A 14546-nucleotide genomic window follows, 5' to 3' on the forward strand; every position below is an offset into this window, starting at 1 on the left:
GTATTCTTTGGAATTAAAGAAAGAGACACCTTTGTGTCGAATTTCATCTCATGCTTTTAGCCTATTTAAGAAGTATATATAATTTTTTTCATGTAAAAATATTTAAGATCGTTGCACGGTTGCCACGAATCGTGGCCCATGATTTTAACCGTTCTGCCTATCTAAAATGCGCAAATAAAAAATCATTGTGTTTAATATAAATGTGGCTATGGTCGATACCAAAATAAAGCAATAATATTGAAAGTTACAATGTTAGATGCACTTTAAAGATAGTTTATCGAGTTTTTGTTTTATTTTTGGCATGTATAAGAAAAAAGGAATATAGTAAAAAATATTAGATTTTAAAGTTTATGGTACGGACGATAAAGATGCATGTGCTGAAGATTTCTTTATGTTGAAAACTTTAGATGTCGTGACAATTATTTGGAAAAATGTAGTTTCAAGAAAATCGCGTTTAAACACATCTACAACATTGTTAATTATGCAAATTCAGGAAAATATCCATTCAATTTTAAAGAGATTTAAAACAGTATCAATGTTATAAATGTCGATGACAGTTGATCGATTACAGTTTGTATCGATATTCTGATGAGCAGAGATTACCACTAAGTGATATAGATGGCGTAATTGAAGAATTGTCCCAGCGTACTGTCATCTAAACCTAGTTCTAGTAGTGGCCACAATGGTTCTACAGTCGTATTCGCATAAAGCAGATTGAGGGTTAAGTTAAATCTAAGTAGAGCCGAATATGGGTTTGTTGACAGATCCTACAGCCGGATCTGGAAAAATAATAAAATTATTATTAAAATGGGAACAACCACTCTGTTTTCTTCTTTATGTCAGTGGAATTATTTGGATATTACTTCTCGCTTTACCGACATTTAATGACAGTAAGTGTTAGACTAATGTGGAATTTAAAATAGAAAGAATAGGTTATGTTTTTATTTATCAATTATCAATTAATTTTATTGCTATCGGTATTTCATTTACTATTATTAATTAAATGTCTTTATATGATGTGTGTTCACATAGAAACTCGTTTGACTTTACTTCCTGCAAACCTCATAACATTTATGTAAAACACTGTTTGAAATCATTAATAACTGTAGTAATATTTGTATATATTGATGAAAATAAGTCATCCTATATGAATTAAGTTTTATAATTTAATGTCTTTGTAAAGGTAAAATAATTGTAAGTTTAAATAATATTCATACATTAGTTTCTTCATTTCAGATACTTATTTTTCTGAAAATGCATTGTTGCCTGGATTGGTTACAAAAGAAAGTAACTTGGAACAAATATCAAAACAAAATTACGTAGAATTAATGCATGAAATGGAACGGAATCCTGATACAATGCCATACGCGTGGCTAGCTGCTAAATTAAATCAGCTTCAATTAGACGTTTTCGTACATAATTTTTCATTAATATATCCCTTCCAAGAACAACGGGTAAATAAAAAATAATCAAATTGATTTCAAATATGAAATTTATTTCTTGAAGTAGTTCAAATTACAGAGTGAAATTTTGTTTAAACCAAACAGTTTATTAAAAGACGAGTAATTTACAAATTGAATTGGAAATACTTAATAGGTTGCAGATTAAAATGATTTTATTTAGTTTACAGGAAAAAATATATATGGAATTATAAGAGCACCCAGAGCAGCTAGTACAGAAGCAATTGTAGTTAGTGTTCCCTTTAGGCCAATTCACACTATTTATTTAGATACTGTTTCTTCTGTTGCTCTTCTTCTTGCATTTGCCAAATTTTGTAGAAGTAAGTGTTTTATTAATTCCGTATACACAAATATCGTATAATTTAAAAAATATTACAATATGAGAATACAAAACTGTTAAGAATAAAATTCTGTACATAAAAATATATACTTACCGTAATTTATTAATACAACAATTTTACGAAACTTGTGTTGTTTCTTGCTTTTTTAGGGCAGACATATTGGGCAAAAGATATTATATTCTTAATAACAGAACATGAACAATTAGGAATTCAGGCATGGTTAGATGCATACCATGGAGTTACAAGTGGTACTGAAGGTGTAGTTATATCTGGAGATCTTTCAGGTCGTGCTGGTTCCATTCAAGCTGCTATTAATTTAGAATTACATTCGATGAAAATTTCATCTATTGACGTTAAGGTACGACCAAAATATAAATTTTCCTACAACTTTTTCATTACAGTTTGAAGATACTGGAATCATTTGAGCTTTCCAATTATTTAAAGTTTATGAATACTGTAGCGAAATAAGCATTACAACTGTCGAAAAAAATTCTAAAAAGTCTTATCATTGCATCAATTTAAATTACTGCCTAGGTAGAGGGATTAAATGGACAACTACCCAATTTAGACCTTTTCAATTTAGCACAAAATATGATTGCTAAAGGAGGAATCAGACAATCATTTCACAGACGTTTTGATATTAAATATAAAGATAAATTTAAAAATTGGTGGTATCATTTTAATACACTTCTTATGATGATTGCTACTCAGGCTACTGGAATTCCAACAGGAAATCACGGGCTTTTTCATAGGTATAAATAAATATTTAAAAGAGTGATGAATAAGTTACAGTTACAATCATTATTAAATTTTAATAATTTAGAGGTCAGCGCATTTAATATAATTTAATATTTTTTCACAAATGAAATATTATCGAAGGTTTGGCATTGAAGCAATTACTTTGGAAGGTTTTGAGGAACCTGGGCAACAAAATTCTGATGAAAATTTATATCAAGTAGGTCGCATAGTGGAGAGCATAGTACGATCGTTAAATAATTTACTAGAACGGTTTCATCAATCTTACTTTTTTTACCTACTTCCATCGACTGATACTTATATTTCCATTGGTGAGTAAAAATTTTCAAATCTTTTTTCAAACAGAATGTTCATTTAATTGTATAGTCATGTAAGTATTTGAATTTTGCACTCTTAATAAATATGATCGTTTTAGGGCTCTATATAAGGTCCCTAGTTTTAATTATTGCTGTAGTGTTTATTAAAGCATTTTCTATGTGGCAAAGGCTTCAAGTATCCACTTCTATAGAAAATAAAAAAAGTACTAATATTAAACAAGTAAAGGTTTGTTATTTTTATTACATATATAAATTATTATAATATTATAAGTTATTTTTATTACATATTGTATATATATATATATATATATTGATAAAATTTAAGCATTAATGTAGTATATTTTATAGAAAGATGGATTTGATATTGGAACTATAACTTCAGAGATTTTATGGGCACACATTTGTGGAGTTGTAATTGCATCATCTCCTCATGCATTAACTTATTTTGGCAGTAAAATATGGGACCTTCGTACAGAAGATTCTATATATTTTGGATTTTTGGCAATGGCTATTCTAACAGTAATATGGCCACTTTATTGTAAAAGGTAGTTTCAATGTTGGCTGTAATGTAAATTTAACAAAATCATTAAAATAATTTTGTTTATTTCTAGACGAACGAAGTATAAAAATGCAGCTTTAATTTATGTGATCACATCAGTAGAACTGGCCACTGTATTGATGTGCATAGCAATGCATAATTTTTCCTTAGCCCTTGTTGCTGCTGTAGTTTATGTTCCTGCTATTCTACCAATAACACCAAAACAAAATTCTACCAGCAAGTAAGCCTAACTTGAAAAACTGACTACTGAGATTTTTTGTATACTAATTTAAACTGGCACAAATTATTTTCAATATTCATACCTACAGTTTCTATTCTTGAGGCATTTTTTATTTCACAACATTCTCAGGCCAATATATCATTCAATTATGTTGCAGATTTCGCAGAGTGATATTCTTTTTCTGGATTCTTTTACATCCATTTGTGATCTCAAGTCTACTCGTATTGTGTTACACATACATTAATTTCGCCACAGATTCTATTCTTTTGATTCTGTATAGAGCATACCGTGCCACAAAGCAAGCATATGTTTTCAGTATTATGGATTCAATGATATTTGGAAATTGGTTTTATAATGTAACAATTTCTATGGTACTTCCTATTTGGCTTTTATTCTGGAATATTTTATGTTCAGAGAGTGTATTACAGTCTTCTTAATATGTGTAAACTATTTTTGTCATAGTAATAATAATAATAATAACAATAATAATAATAATAATAATAATGATAATAGGTTTAGTTAATTATTTATAAATATTCGTCGTTGTTTGTATTAAATTTATTGATATAGTTCAACCAAAGTTAGCGTAATAACATCGGGACCGAAGTTACACTAAGTTGGTGTTAGAGAAGTTTTTTTTCAATCTATTTTTTGTATTATGACACTTTATGATGTACTGTATAGTGGATATTTATTTTAAACTTTTTTCATTTTCGTAATGATTTATAATTTTCGCAATTCAATTAACGGTTTTGTCCCTTTTCATCCTATGTTGCTTACTAATCGACCGAATGTTTATTTTCGAATGAAAAAGTTACTGCCACCTGTTTTTTTGTATATAATATGCAGAAAATCTCCGATCAATGTGGCCAGATCAGGCATAATTGAGTGCATCGAAATCGACAATAGCGACGACGAATTTCCTTAGCGTCTAACGGAGTAGTGGGGAAAGCCGACATGCCTTACCGCGCGAGCGGCTTCAGTGATACTGACTGACACACCGCCACAGTGAGCCACAGTGCTCAATTATGCCAGATCTGGCCAGACTGATGCATAGAGTATATTATTCTTTAGAAATTTACTATGAATATAAGCAAGAGTTTTGTATTTTCCCTTGTTTTAAATAAATGAAAACCAAAGCTGCTTTGTAAATGGAAGCAGCTTAATATATCTGACAAAATTAAGTATGTAAATTAAGTAGTACTAGTGATAGGGGTTACCGAAAATGTTACGATGTCCTCTGTGTACACCGCCATTGTAACAGTTTCCGTGGAAACCATAGCATCTGGCGTGTATACAAATAATAATGCCAATAATACTTTGAAGTTGTATTGAAAAATCGTTTCTTTATTACGGTAAAACGATGAAAGCTGTGCCAGCTTGGGTCGACAAGGTTCAAGACAAACTAGAATGGTGGTAATTTTAGAAGATATTTTTTGTAATAAAATACTAATGTTAAATTACTAAAAATTGTATGAAAGAACAATGGAAAATATATTATGTGTGTATAAAACATTGTTTCAGTATATACGACTTATGTTTTAATCCAGATGGAAGTCAATTAGTTATTGCTGCTGGCCAGCAAGTTTTGGTTTATGAGACCACAGAAGGAGCTTTGATTCAGCCACTGAAAGGTAGTTTGAATTGTAGAAGTTTAACTTCTATAAAAAGTAATTCTAAAAAACATTACTGTAATCTGTGATTAGAAAAATCATGAGGCTAGGTTTTAATAATATAAGAAAATTATAGATCATATTTATATTTATACTTTGTAGGACATAAGGACGTAGTTTATTGTGTATGTTATGCAAAAGATGGTAAAAAATTTGCATCTGGAGGTGCAGATAAGAGTGTCATTATTTGGACATCAAGACTGGAGGGTATCCTTAAATATTCGTATGTTAAATAGTTTTCTACTAGTTATAGTATTCAAATTCAAAATTCAAAAATTTGTGTTTGATTGTATCCATAAATATTAACATTAACTTTTGGCCATTAAAACCTTACATCTCTGTATTTGAAATATTTGCTACATATTTACAACAAACCATTCAGTACAATATGATTTTTTAGTCACAATGAAGCTGTTCAAGCTATGCAGTTTAATCCAGTATCACATCAGCTTTTGAGTTGTTCTCTATCAGATATAGCATTTTGGTCTCCAGAACAGAAAGCAGTTGTGAAACATAAATCAAAAGGCAGAGTCAATTGTTGTGCTTGGACAAGTGATGGTCAATACTTAGCCATTGGATTAGCAACTGGCTATGTCTCCATTAGAAATAAAGTTTGTTTTATTCTTCTAAAGTCTATGCAGTCGACTATGGAAGATTTGTATTTGTCATTCAATGTATAATTTAAATTACTTTGAATTTTAGAATGGAGAAGAACAGATACGTATCGATAGACAAAATGAAATACCAATATGGAGTTTACTATGGAATCGTCAATGGTAATAAACAGCTATTATTTTACTGTGCTAATGATTTTTAAATTTTAATTTGTTACAATATTAATTTTAATTATTGAATTAAGTCTTATGCAAGTTATAGAATAAAAAAGATTCATCTTTGCATCGATATACAAAGCTAATACACGATTTATTTTAATATTGAATCTTGCATTGTTCGCAGGGAAAATTCTACAGATGTTCTCTGTATAGCAGAATGGAATGGAACTATATCCTTTTATTCGATAGCAGGAAAACCAGTTGGGAAAGATAGATTATTAAATTTCATTCCTCTCAAAATGTGCAATTTTGCAGGAGGTCAATATATTTTGATTTCAGGAAGTAATAAACAATGTATATTAATGACGTATGATGGAATACAATTAATCAGTGTTGGTGGTACATTTTCCTCTTGGGTTTGGAGCTGTGCTGTGCACCCAACTTCTACACATATTGTAAGAATTTGAGTTCTTTATTATTTAAAGATACACTTGTGTCTTTGTTGCAGTTTGTACTGTATGTAATTATCCTATTAAATAAAAACTTGTCAAACTATTTCTTACTTAACAATTTAGGCATTAGGTTGTAAGGATGGTACGATAACATATTTGCAATTATCGTGGAACGTTGTACACGGATTATACGGAGATAGATACGCGTACAGAGAAAATATGACTGATGTAATAATACAAAATTTGATTACTGGTGAAAAGGTTCGAATCAAATGTAAAGATTTGGTAAGTAAAATTAATGATCTGATACGTTTTTAACAGTACTAGATGATATTTAGTTATGTATTTCAGAATTACAATTAATTTATTTAATCAACTACTAAAAACAAGTTTAGCAAAATTATCTATTATTCGTAAATAAAAATAAAACATTTATTATTATATTTCTGGCTTTCAAAAATTTTGGACCTTTGTAAATAAAGTTTATTAATAAGTAAAGTGTACGGATAAATGATACCCTTTACAGGGATTATCATTTTAATTTTAGATCTCCCGCATTGCTGTATATAAGAGTAGATTAGCAGTCCAATTATCTGAACGTGTGATAATTTATGAACCAACAAATTCCAATGATGGAATGCACTACCGTATATGCGAAAAATTAAATCAAGCATTGAATTGCAATTTATTAGTTGTTACAGCAAATAACTTAGTTTTATGTACAGAAAGGAGATTACAGAGTTTATCTCTAACTGGAATTGTAGAAAGAGAATGGATACTAGACGGATTTATAACTTATATAAAAGTCGTTGGTGGTCCAGTTGGTCAAGAATGTTTAATCGCAGGTTTGTGTTATAAAATGGATGCAGTTTTATAAATTTACTTAAAACGAACACAAATTAATTTCTATTGTATTATTAATAGAGATATGTGAATACTTGATGGTAAATTTTTATAATTAGATTATTTGTTTGTTGCATAAAACATCGCTGTTTACCATTTGATGTAACTTATTGATTATTTTTTAAATTAATTTTGTTGAAAAAATGCAATTTATTTAATAAATTCTTCTCTTTATTCTTTTGTAGGTTTAAATACAGGCTATATAGTAAAAATATATTTAGATAATCCCTTCCCAGCACATTTAACAAAAATTGAAGGCTCTGTAAGATGTATTGATGTTAGTTCGTTAAAAGAAAAGCTTGCAGTCGTTAGCGATCATGGAGTCCTTTATGTATTCGATTTGTATACGGAGGAAATACTTCAAGAATTCCAAGATGTAAACAGTGTAGCATTTAACAGTAATTTCGAGGATATAATGTGTTTTTCAACCGGAGAGTATTTAATAATTAAAGTGGGAAATTTTACGGAGTATAGACAAAAGTTTACTGGATTTGTTGTGGGTCATAATGGATCGAAAGTTTACTGTTTAAATGGATCTTGTATTATTACAATGGAGGTAAAGTTGAACTTAAATATTTAGGAATTAAATTTACAAAAAAATTGTAAATGATTTATAAGATATTTCCATTGAACAAATCATAAATGATATGTTATATGTACTAATAACTTATATATTGCATGCATACAGGTACCATTATCTCTATTCATGTACCAGTATCTAGACATTGGCCTTTTCTCTCATGCTTACCATATAGCATGCCTTGGGGTAGCAGATTCAGATTGGTTTACTCTAGGCACTCATGCTTTGGAACACCTAGAGTTAAGTACAGCATGCTCTGCCTTTGCTAGAGTCAAAAACCTACGGTATATAGAAATCGTGTCCGAAGTAGAAGAAAAACTTAAATCCGGCGAATGGGGAAGAGAAGCGTGTATGGCTACTGCTGCTGCTGCTATGGGAAAATTGAAAGATGCTGCAAAGCTTTATCAGAAAGCTGGATTACAGCAATACGCATTGACAATGTATTCTGATTTACGTATGTTTGATATCGCGCAAGAATTTATTGTTAGTGGAAACAGCCAGGTTAGTGTATACGTTTCTAAATACTTTTTAAATCTTGTAGTATTTTTATGCGATATAAATTTCAATATAAGCTTAATTCTTATGAAAGAAATATTTTATTTTTGTTAATACGTTAGGATCGTACGATATTACTCCGCAAAAGAGCAGAGTGGGCTAAGAGTCTCGGAGAACCTCGTGCAGCAGCGGAAACATTTCTCTCGGCAGGAGATATAGACCGTGCCATTAACATAATCGCAGAATATGGTTGGATCGATATGTTAATTAAAGTGGGCAAACAACTCGATAAATCAGACAGAGACAATTTGACTGTAATTGCTAAAAAATTGAAGAAATTAGGCGCAACCCATGGTGCGGCTGAAATTTTTGGTCGTTTGGGAGACGATCCTGATGTAGCGGATGTCTTAGTGGATGCTCGAGCTTGGCCAGAAGCTTTCGAATTAGCTGAAAGAAATCCCAAACTGAAAGCAAGAATATATGGACCGTATGCTAGGTGGTTAGTAGAGACTGGTCATTTTTCCGAAGCACAGGAAGGTAAGCGTACAAATTTTATTTGAATTTGTTTATTCGTGACAATTATTTTTACTAAACTTTTTTAAAGTGGTATGAATACCATTGGTACAAATACTCAAAAAATTTTCCACAATTTTGCAGCTTTTCAGGTAGCAGGGCAATCGGAAGAATCTGTAATGGTTTTAACGATGTTGGCGAAAAATGCTATTGCCGAGAATAGATTTCGCGATGCTTCTTATTTTTACTGGCTTCTATCACAAATCAGTTTAAACCTTAACAGAAGCGACGACGAATTACAAACAATATTTACCCAGTATTATGAAAAGGCTGACATATATTATGCTTATCACGAAATCCACAAATATGTTGTAAGTAAAAAACTTAATGAAGTAATTTTTTATTTTATATTTGCATTATCTAATAAATTTTTAATCATGGTAAGGACAATAATTATTCCATTTCAGGAAGAACCATTTACATCTTTAATGCCAGAGGCTCTTTTCAACATTTCACGATTTCTTTTAACAAAAACTCAGAATATTCAAGTAGAAGGAATCTCAAGATTTATTATAATGTATACTTTGTTGAAACAAGCTTCCATTCTTGGTGCTCATAAATTGACAATGCAGTTGCTTGAAAAACTACGTAAAACAAGAATTCCAGCGAGTCAACTTGGCCAGTTAGAAACTTCAAGTTTATTGGCTCGAGCCTCACCTTATAGAGATCCCGAGGAACTTATGCCACTTTGTTATAAATGTTCAACTTTTAATCCTTTATTATCGCTAGATAATCAAGGGCATTGTGTGCAGTGTCGTTTAAAATTTAAATATTCCTTTGTAATGTTTGGTAAGTTTCATTTCATTGTATATGTAGATTCTTTAAAAGAACGTGAAACAAATACAATATTTAAACAGACAACTTTACCATAAATAAATAAAGTATTTTACAATACATAATTTCAGAAATTCTGCCATTAGTTGAATTTGAATTGGAGGAAGGTATTTCAGGCGAAGAAGCAGAAAAACTAATAAATGAATCATTATCAACAAATGACAATATAATAGATAAAGATCAGCTTACCGTTGCTCCTGAAATAGATATGTTTACTGCACGTTTAATGAAATATGAGGTAGATGATATATTTTTCATATAACTGTTACTTATGTTCCTTTTTAATCAAGTACGTAATAATGTACCTTTGTTTACAATTAAAAAAAAAAATAAGTAGGTGATAAAAATTTTGCATTTTTTACCACACAGTTTTTAAATTAGCAGTAATTTATTTGATTGTAATACATTTGCTAATTTGTATTTTAGGAAAAATCGAGTACTTCTACTATAATTGTGGGAAGAAGTGTTTTAAAGAGTATGGATCCATGTACTGTATTGATCATAAAGTGGCCAAGACCATTTAAAACACGATATTTTAAAAATCTTTTGCCCGATCTACAAATTACTGTTTGCAAATCTTGTCTAAAGGTATGGAAAATAGTTCAAAGTTATTTTATCACAAAAGCAAATTAAATTAAGATAATAAAAAAATGATCGATAAACATAATGTTCATGGTAGTATGGGAAATCGTTTCTATCCAGTTTAGAAAATTTTCATTTGCTACTTGCACATAGCAATATAATAGCTATAGTTTGTAGGAATAATAATAACTTTTCATCATTCTTTTCAGCTATTTCATTTGGACGATTATGAACTGGCTTTATTACGATACGGACACTGTCCATTTTGTAGAACATTAAATAAATTTTCTGATTAGAATTCTTTCATTAATATGAAATACACGTGTATTAATTAAATTTTCTTTATATTGTAATAAACTGTTGTACATTTCAAATGATTTAAACATATCAAAATCTTCGATAAAATAAACATAAATCAAACAATCTTTAAATAATTTAATCTCATGAAATAATATTATCGGAATATAAAGTCGTACAATAAAGACAAATGATTTAACTGTTCTGCATAAAAGTTATAATACGCCGTTTTTTTAAATTTCTTTAAAGTCATTTTTTAAAGCTTCTTATACAAATATTAATTTTATATGATCAAAGAATTAAACATATTTAATATATCTGTATGGAAAATATATAAAAATTAATTGAGATAGTCTCGTACCAGGTATAAAGATCAACTGATTAAATATAGTATAAAATAATGCATATTTAAACAATCCAAATTTTATTTGCTCGTTTATCATTAACCAATCTTGTTCTGTGCTAGGTATTGATAATACAGTTATGTAAACATGAGCAAATAGTAAGTTGGTTTTTGTCTACATGCTAATTGTTCTGATTCCTTGAGTACCGTTAAACGAAATCTTTGGAAGAATCGAGCGTGTTTCGAACAGTTATAATCCGAAAGATGTTGTGCATAGTCCCTCTAATGATTTTCCTTTTTGGAAATTCTGTCTTCTGTGGAACCGGCCTATCGGATAGTAATAATGTCAAGGAAATCCAAAATTCAAATATTAGAGGAAGATGTGAGTACTATTTTTAACAAGAAAATGAATAACGTTGTTTTTGAATTATTAACAAACAAAAGTTGGAAATGAAATACATAATATTAGGTTTATTTTAATAAACTGTAACAAGGTGATTGTTACAACAAATTGTTTATTTTTAACGTAAGAACTGTTCCTTTACCCTTATAAATTTTTAATAAATATTGATATAAAAATTATGTAATTTAATTTCATACAAATTTGTGATTAGACAAAAATACAATGCTTGTTTTTCATAAAGAGTAAGATAAATTTGTTTAGTGTGCAAGTGACGTTAAATTATTAAAAGGATTTTCAAACAGTTTTCCCGCTATTCAGTGTTGTCCGTTTTGCAAATTCACAATGCCTGGCTAGCAACAACTTAAATGGCACTTGTTTTACTAGAAGAGAATGCCGTGATTATGGTGGAACAGCATCTGGCACTTGTGCAAGCGGACATGGTGTCTGCTGTGTTTGTAAGTAAACAAATAATTGGGTTTCTCCAAAATTCAAACTAATAAAAATGTCATTTTTTACATTCATGACAATTAAAAGGTACACTATGAATGATTTATAATTAATTTCTTATAGTTCAAAAATCATGCGGATCTACTACAAACGTAAATAATACATATTTTACAAATCCAGAATATCCAACAACTTATGATGGAACAGGAAGATGTATAATAACAGTGAATCGTTGTAATTCAAACATATGTCAGGTATGCATAATATGCAAAATATGTGTAAGACATCAAATACCTACTATATATTATATACCTAACAATAATACATATATAAGATACAAAATAACAAAATGTTAGAACTTCATTAAAACTTTTGTTGTAGTTACGTTTGGACTTTTTGGAATTTAATCTTGCCTCACCAAATGCCAGTGGAATTTGTGACTACGATCTTTTTCTAGCTTCTGGATCATCAACATCAGTGCCTCGAATTTGTGGAGAAAACGCAAACCAACATGGTAACAATAAGAAACATAGACGTACCGTAATTTACAAGATATTAAAGTAATAAATATTTAAAATAATTGTTTCCAAATCCTGTAACATATTCTTAAACTTTCTAGTTTACATGGATTTTAATAATGGTTCACCAATTATGTTATCGATCGACACTAATTCTGAATACCCTACAGAACGTCGTTGGAATATTAGAATTCAACAAATACCCTGCGACGCCACTTATAGAGGTATGTACATTATTATATTATATTCTTTTATTAAATACTCGTATATTTTATACCTTTGTTACAGCTCCGAACGGATGTTTACAATATTACAATGGCGTTTCAGATACTGTAACAAGTTTTAATTATGGCACAACGCAAAATCCAAGAGGTACTATAAGCAACATTTTAATTTGTCGAAATAACTATGCAAATTAAATTGAGAATTGCTGTAACCGCGTTTTTGATATAAATGTTATAGCCCCAGCATATGGTACTCGACAAATGGCAAACACAAATTATGGTGTATGCGTAAGAATGGCTCAAGGATATTGCGCCATTGAATGGTCACAAACAACTCCGAATTCGTTTACAGTGTCCGGTGATACAGGCTCTTTTGATTCAACTATAATAGGTAAACATTGCATGATAAAATATTAAGAAGTTCTAAACAGTGTTTTCTTAATGATGTTTAAAATTGCATTTATAATAAATACGATATTTAGTGTCAGTCATCGACGACAATAACACATCTAACTTATGACTAGGTACCGAATATGCAGCAGAAGCAGGGACAAATTGTACTAAAGATTTTGTTATCATTCCACATCCATTTGTAAATGGCATTCCAGTTGGCGTAGAACGGTTCTGTGGTAATGGTTTTGTAACAAAAACATGTAAGAGCTTTTAACGTATTTCTAAACGTTTTTATAAACTATCGATTTATTATATACTCTCATTTATAAAAAATTTTTTCTTGAAAAATTTCGTAACAATTTCAAAGCTTTGATTACATAAATTATTTTATTTTAGCATATTCGAAACCGTTCGTGATGTATGTTGTCACAAATGGAGATGAAGTGGGGGAAATTGAAAATAAAGGATTTTCATTGACTTATCGTCAAGTACCTTGTGCAGTTTAAATTATGAAAATATTATAGATTTAATATATAGATCTGTATAACGATTATATCTCAACATATTTTGAATATAAGTTTTCATAGAAGTTAAATTTTCTTAATATGTAATAATGATATGATATGTACAACTATGTAAATATTTTATAACAAAAATTAAAAGAGTTCCTACCAATCAAGTATGTGTGCTTGAATATTTTTCTATTATTCATTTTTAATAATTTAATCTCAATTGAAGTACAATTGAGACTGTATTCGAGGTATAATGAACACAGTTTCAACTTTCATGGATGGATCCTATGCATATAACTGGGCTCCAAAGGTCTGCTTCGTAGTCATCATATGCACCCTCATAGAATGGATCAATTATATATATATAGAGCAGTCTATTCCAATAAATCAGGGTTTAATCATTGCATCTATTTCTCACTCTAAACAGATGCACTCAAAAATTGAATTCTTACCATGTGTAATCAAATTTGGATTACACTAAGAATTTTTTAATGTGTTGAACAGTGTTTGAAACATTGATTTTAACCCTTTAAATAAGTCTTAAGCATTTGAAGGCAGTTCCATTTTAAATTTATGATCAATTAATATTTGCCATAAGAAACTTTACACAGAGTTTAGAATCTATACCTGTTTTATTTTTCTAATAAATACAATTCAAATATTGGAACTGCCTTCTTATTTGCATCAAACCCTTCGTTCTTATATTATTCCATCATAACAAAGCGTATTTATATCTCGGAATGAAGAAGTTTCCGAATTTATGTTTATACGACTCTTTTTTTTCATCCTTAAAAAGAGTGAAATATGGTACTCACGAAGAATGACCACCTATTTCGGAACCACCTTGTAGAATTATACGCACGCGCCGAAGCCATACGCTCCAAAGATAAA

General features: G+C 29.7%; 3 protein-coding genes across 8 annotated transcripts; all 3 read left to right on the top strand.

Annotated features, from left to right (window-relative positions):
• Positions 1-699: 699 nt before the first annotated feature.
• Gaa1 (glycosylphosphatidylinositol anchor attachment 1) lies at positions 700-4992 on the top strand. The gene is made up of 10 exons (XM_076769187.1): positions 700-890; positions 1237-1454; positions 1624-1780; positions 1951-2159; positions 2336-2553; positions 2681-2868; positions 2973-3100; positions 3223-3419; positions 3486-3653; positions 3811-4992. The coding sequence occupies exons 1-10, from the start codon at positions 749-751 to the stop codon at positions 4088-4090; spliced, it is 1905 nt and encodes a 634-aa protein (XP_076625302.1). The 5' UTR covers positions 700-748; the 3' UTR covers positions 4091-4992.
• On the top strand, positions 4950-10859 carry Oseg1 (intraflagellar transport protein Oseg1). 5 transcript variants are annotated; one of them, XM_076769180.1, is made up of 16 exons: positions 4950-5066; positions 5178-5287; positions 5429-5549; positions 5727-5937; positions 6029-6102; positions 6284-6554; positions 6675-6836; positions 7099-7396; positions 7640-8010; positions 8143-8535; positions 8652-9066; positions 9187-9413; positions 9510-9891; positions 10008-10174; positions 10363-10524; positions 10728-10859. In XM_076769180.1, the coding sequence occupies exons 1-16, from the start codon at positions 5017-5019 to the stop codon at positions 10812-10814; spliced, it is 3501 nt and encodes a 1166-aa protein (XP_076625295.1). In that variant the 5' UTR covers positions 4950-5016; the 3' UTR covers positions 10815-10859. The 5 variants fall into 5 exon arrangements, with proteins under 5 accessions (XP_076625295.1, XP_076625294.1, XP_076625296.1 ...); XM_076769179.1 differs by having other exon boundaries at positions 4956-5069; XM_076769181.1 differs by having other exon boundaries at positions 5038-5069; positions 5204-5287.
• Positions 10860-11420: 561 nt separating this feature from the next.
• LOC143343865 (uncharacterized) lies at positions 11421-13755 on the top strand. Of its 2 annotated transcripts, XM_076769190.1 has the most exons (9): positions 11421-11540; positions 11864-12016; positions 12132-12262; positions 12390-12522; positions 12628-12750; positions 12815-12898; positions 12989-13141; positions 13275-13403; positions 13540-13755. In XM_076769190.1, the coding sequence occupies exons 1-9, from the start codon at positions 11423-11425 to the stop codon at positions 13647-13649; spliced, it is 1134 nt and encodes a 377-aa protein (XP_076625305.1). In that variant the 5' UTR covers positions 11421-11422; the 3' UTR covers positions 13650-13755. The 2 variants fall into 2 exon arrangements, with proteins under 2 accessions (XP_076625305.1, XP_076625304.1); XM_076769189.1 differs by having other exon boundaries at positions 12390-12548; positions 12628-12898.
• Positions 13756-14546: the final 791 nt, after the last annotated feature.

Source organism: Colletes latitarsis, chromosome 7 (genome assembly GCF_051014445.1).
Source record: "Colletes latitarsis isolate SP2378_abdomen chromosome 7, iyColLati1, whole genome shotgun sequence".
Taxonomy (NCBI): domain Eukaryota; kingdom Metazoa; phylum Arthropoda; class Insecta; order Hymenoptera; family Colletidae; genus Colletes; species Colletes latitarsis.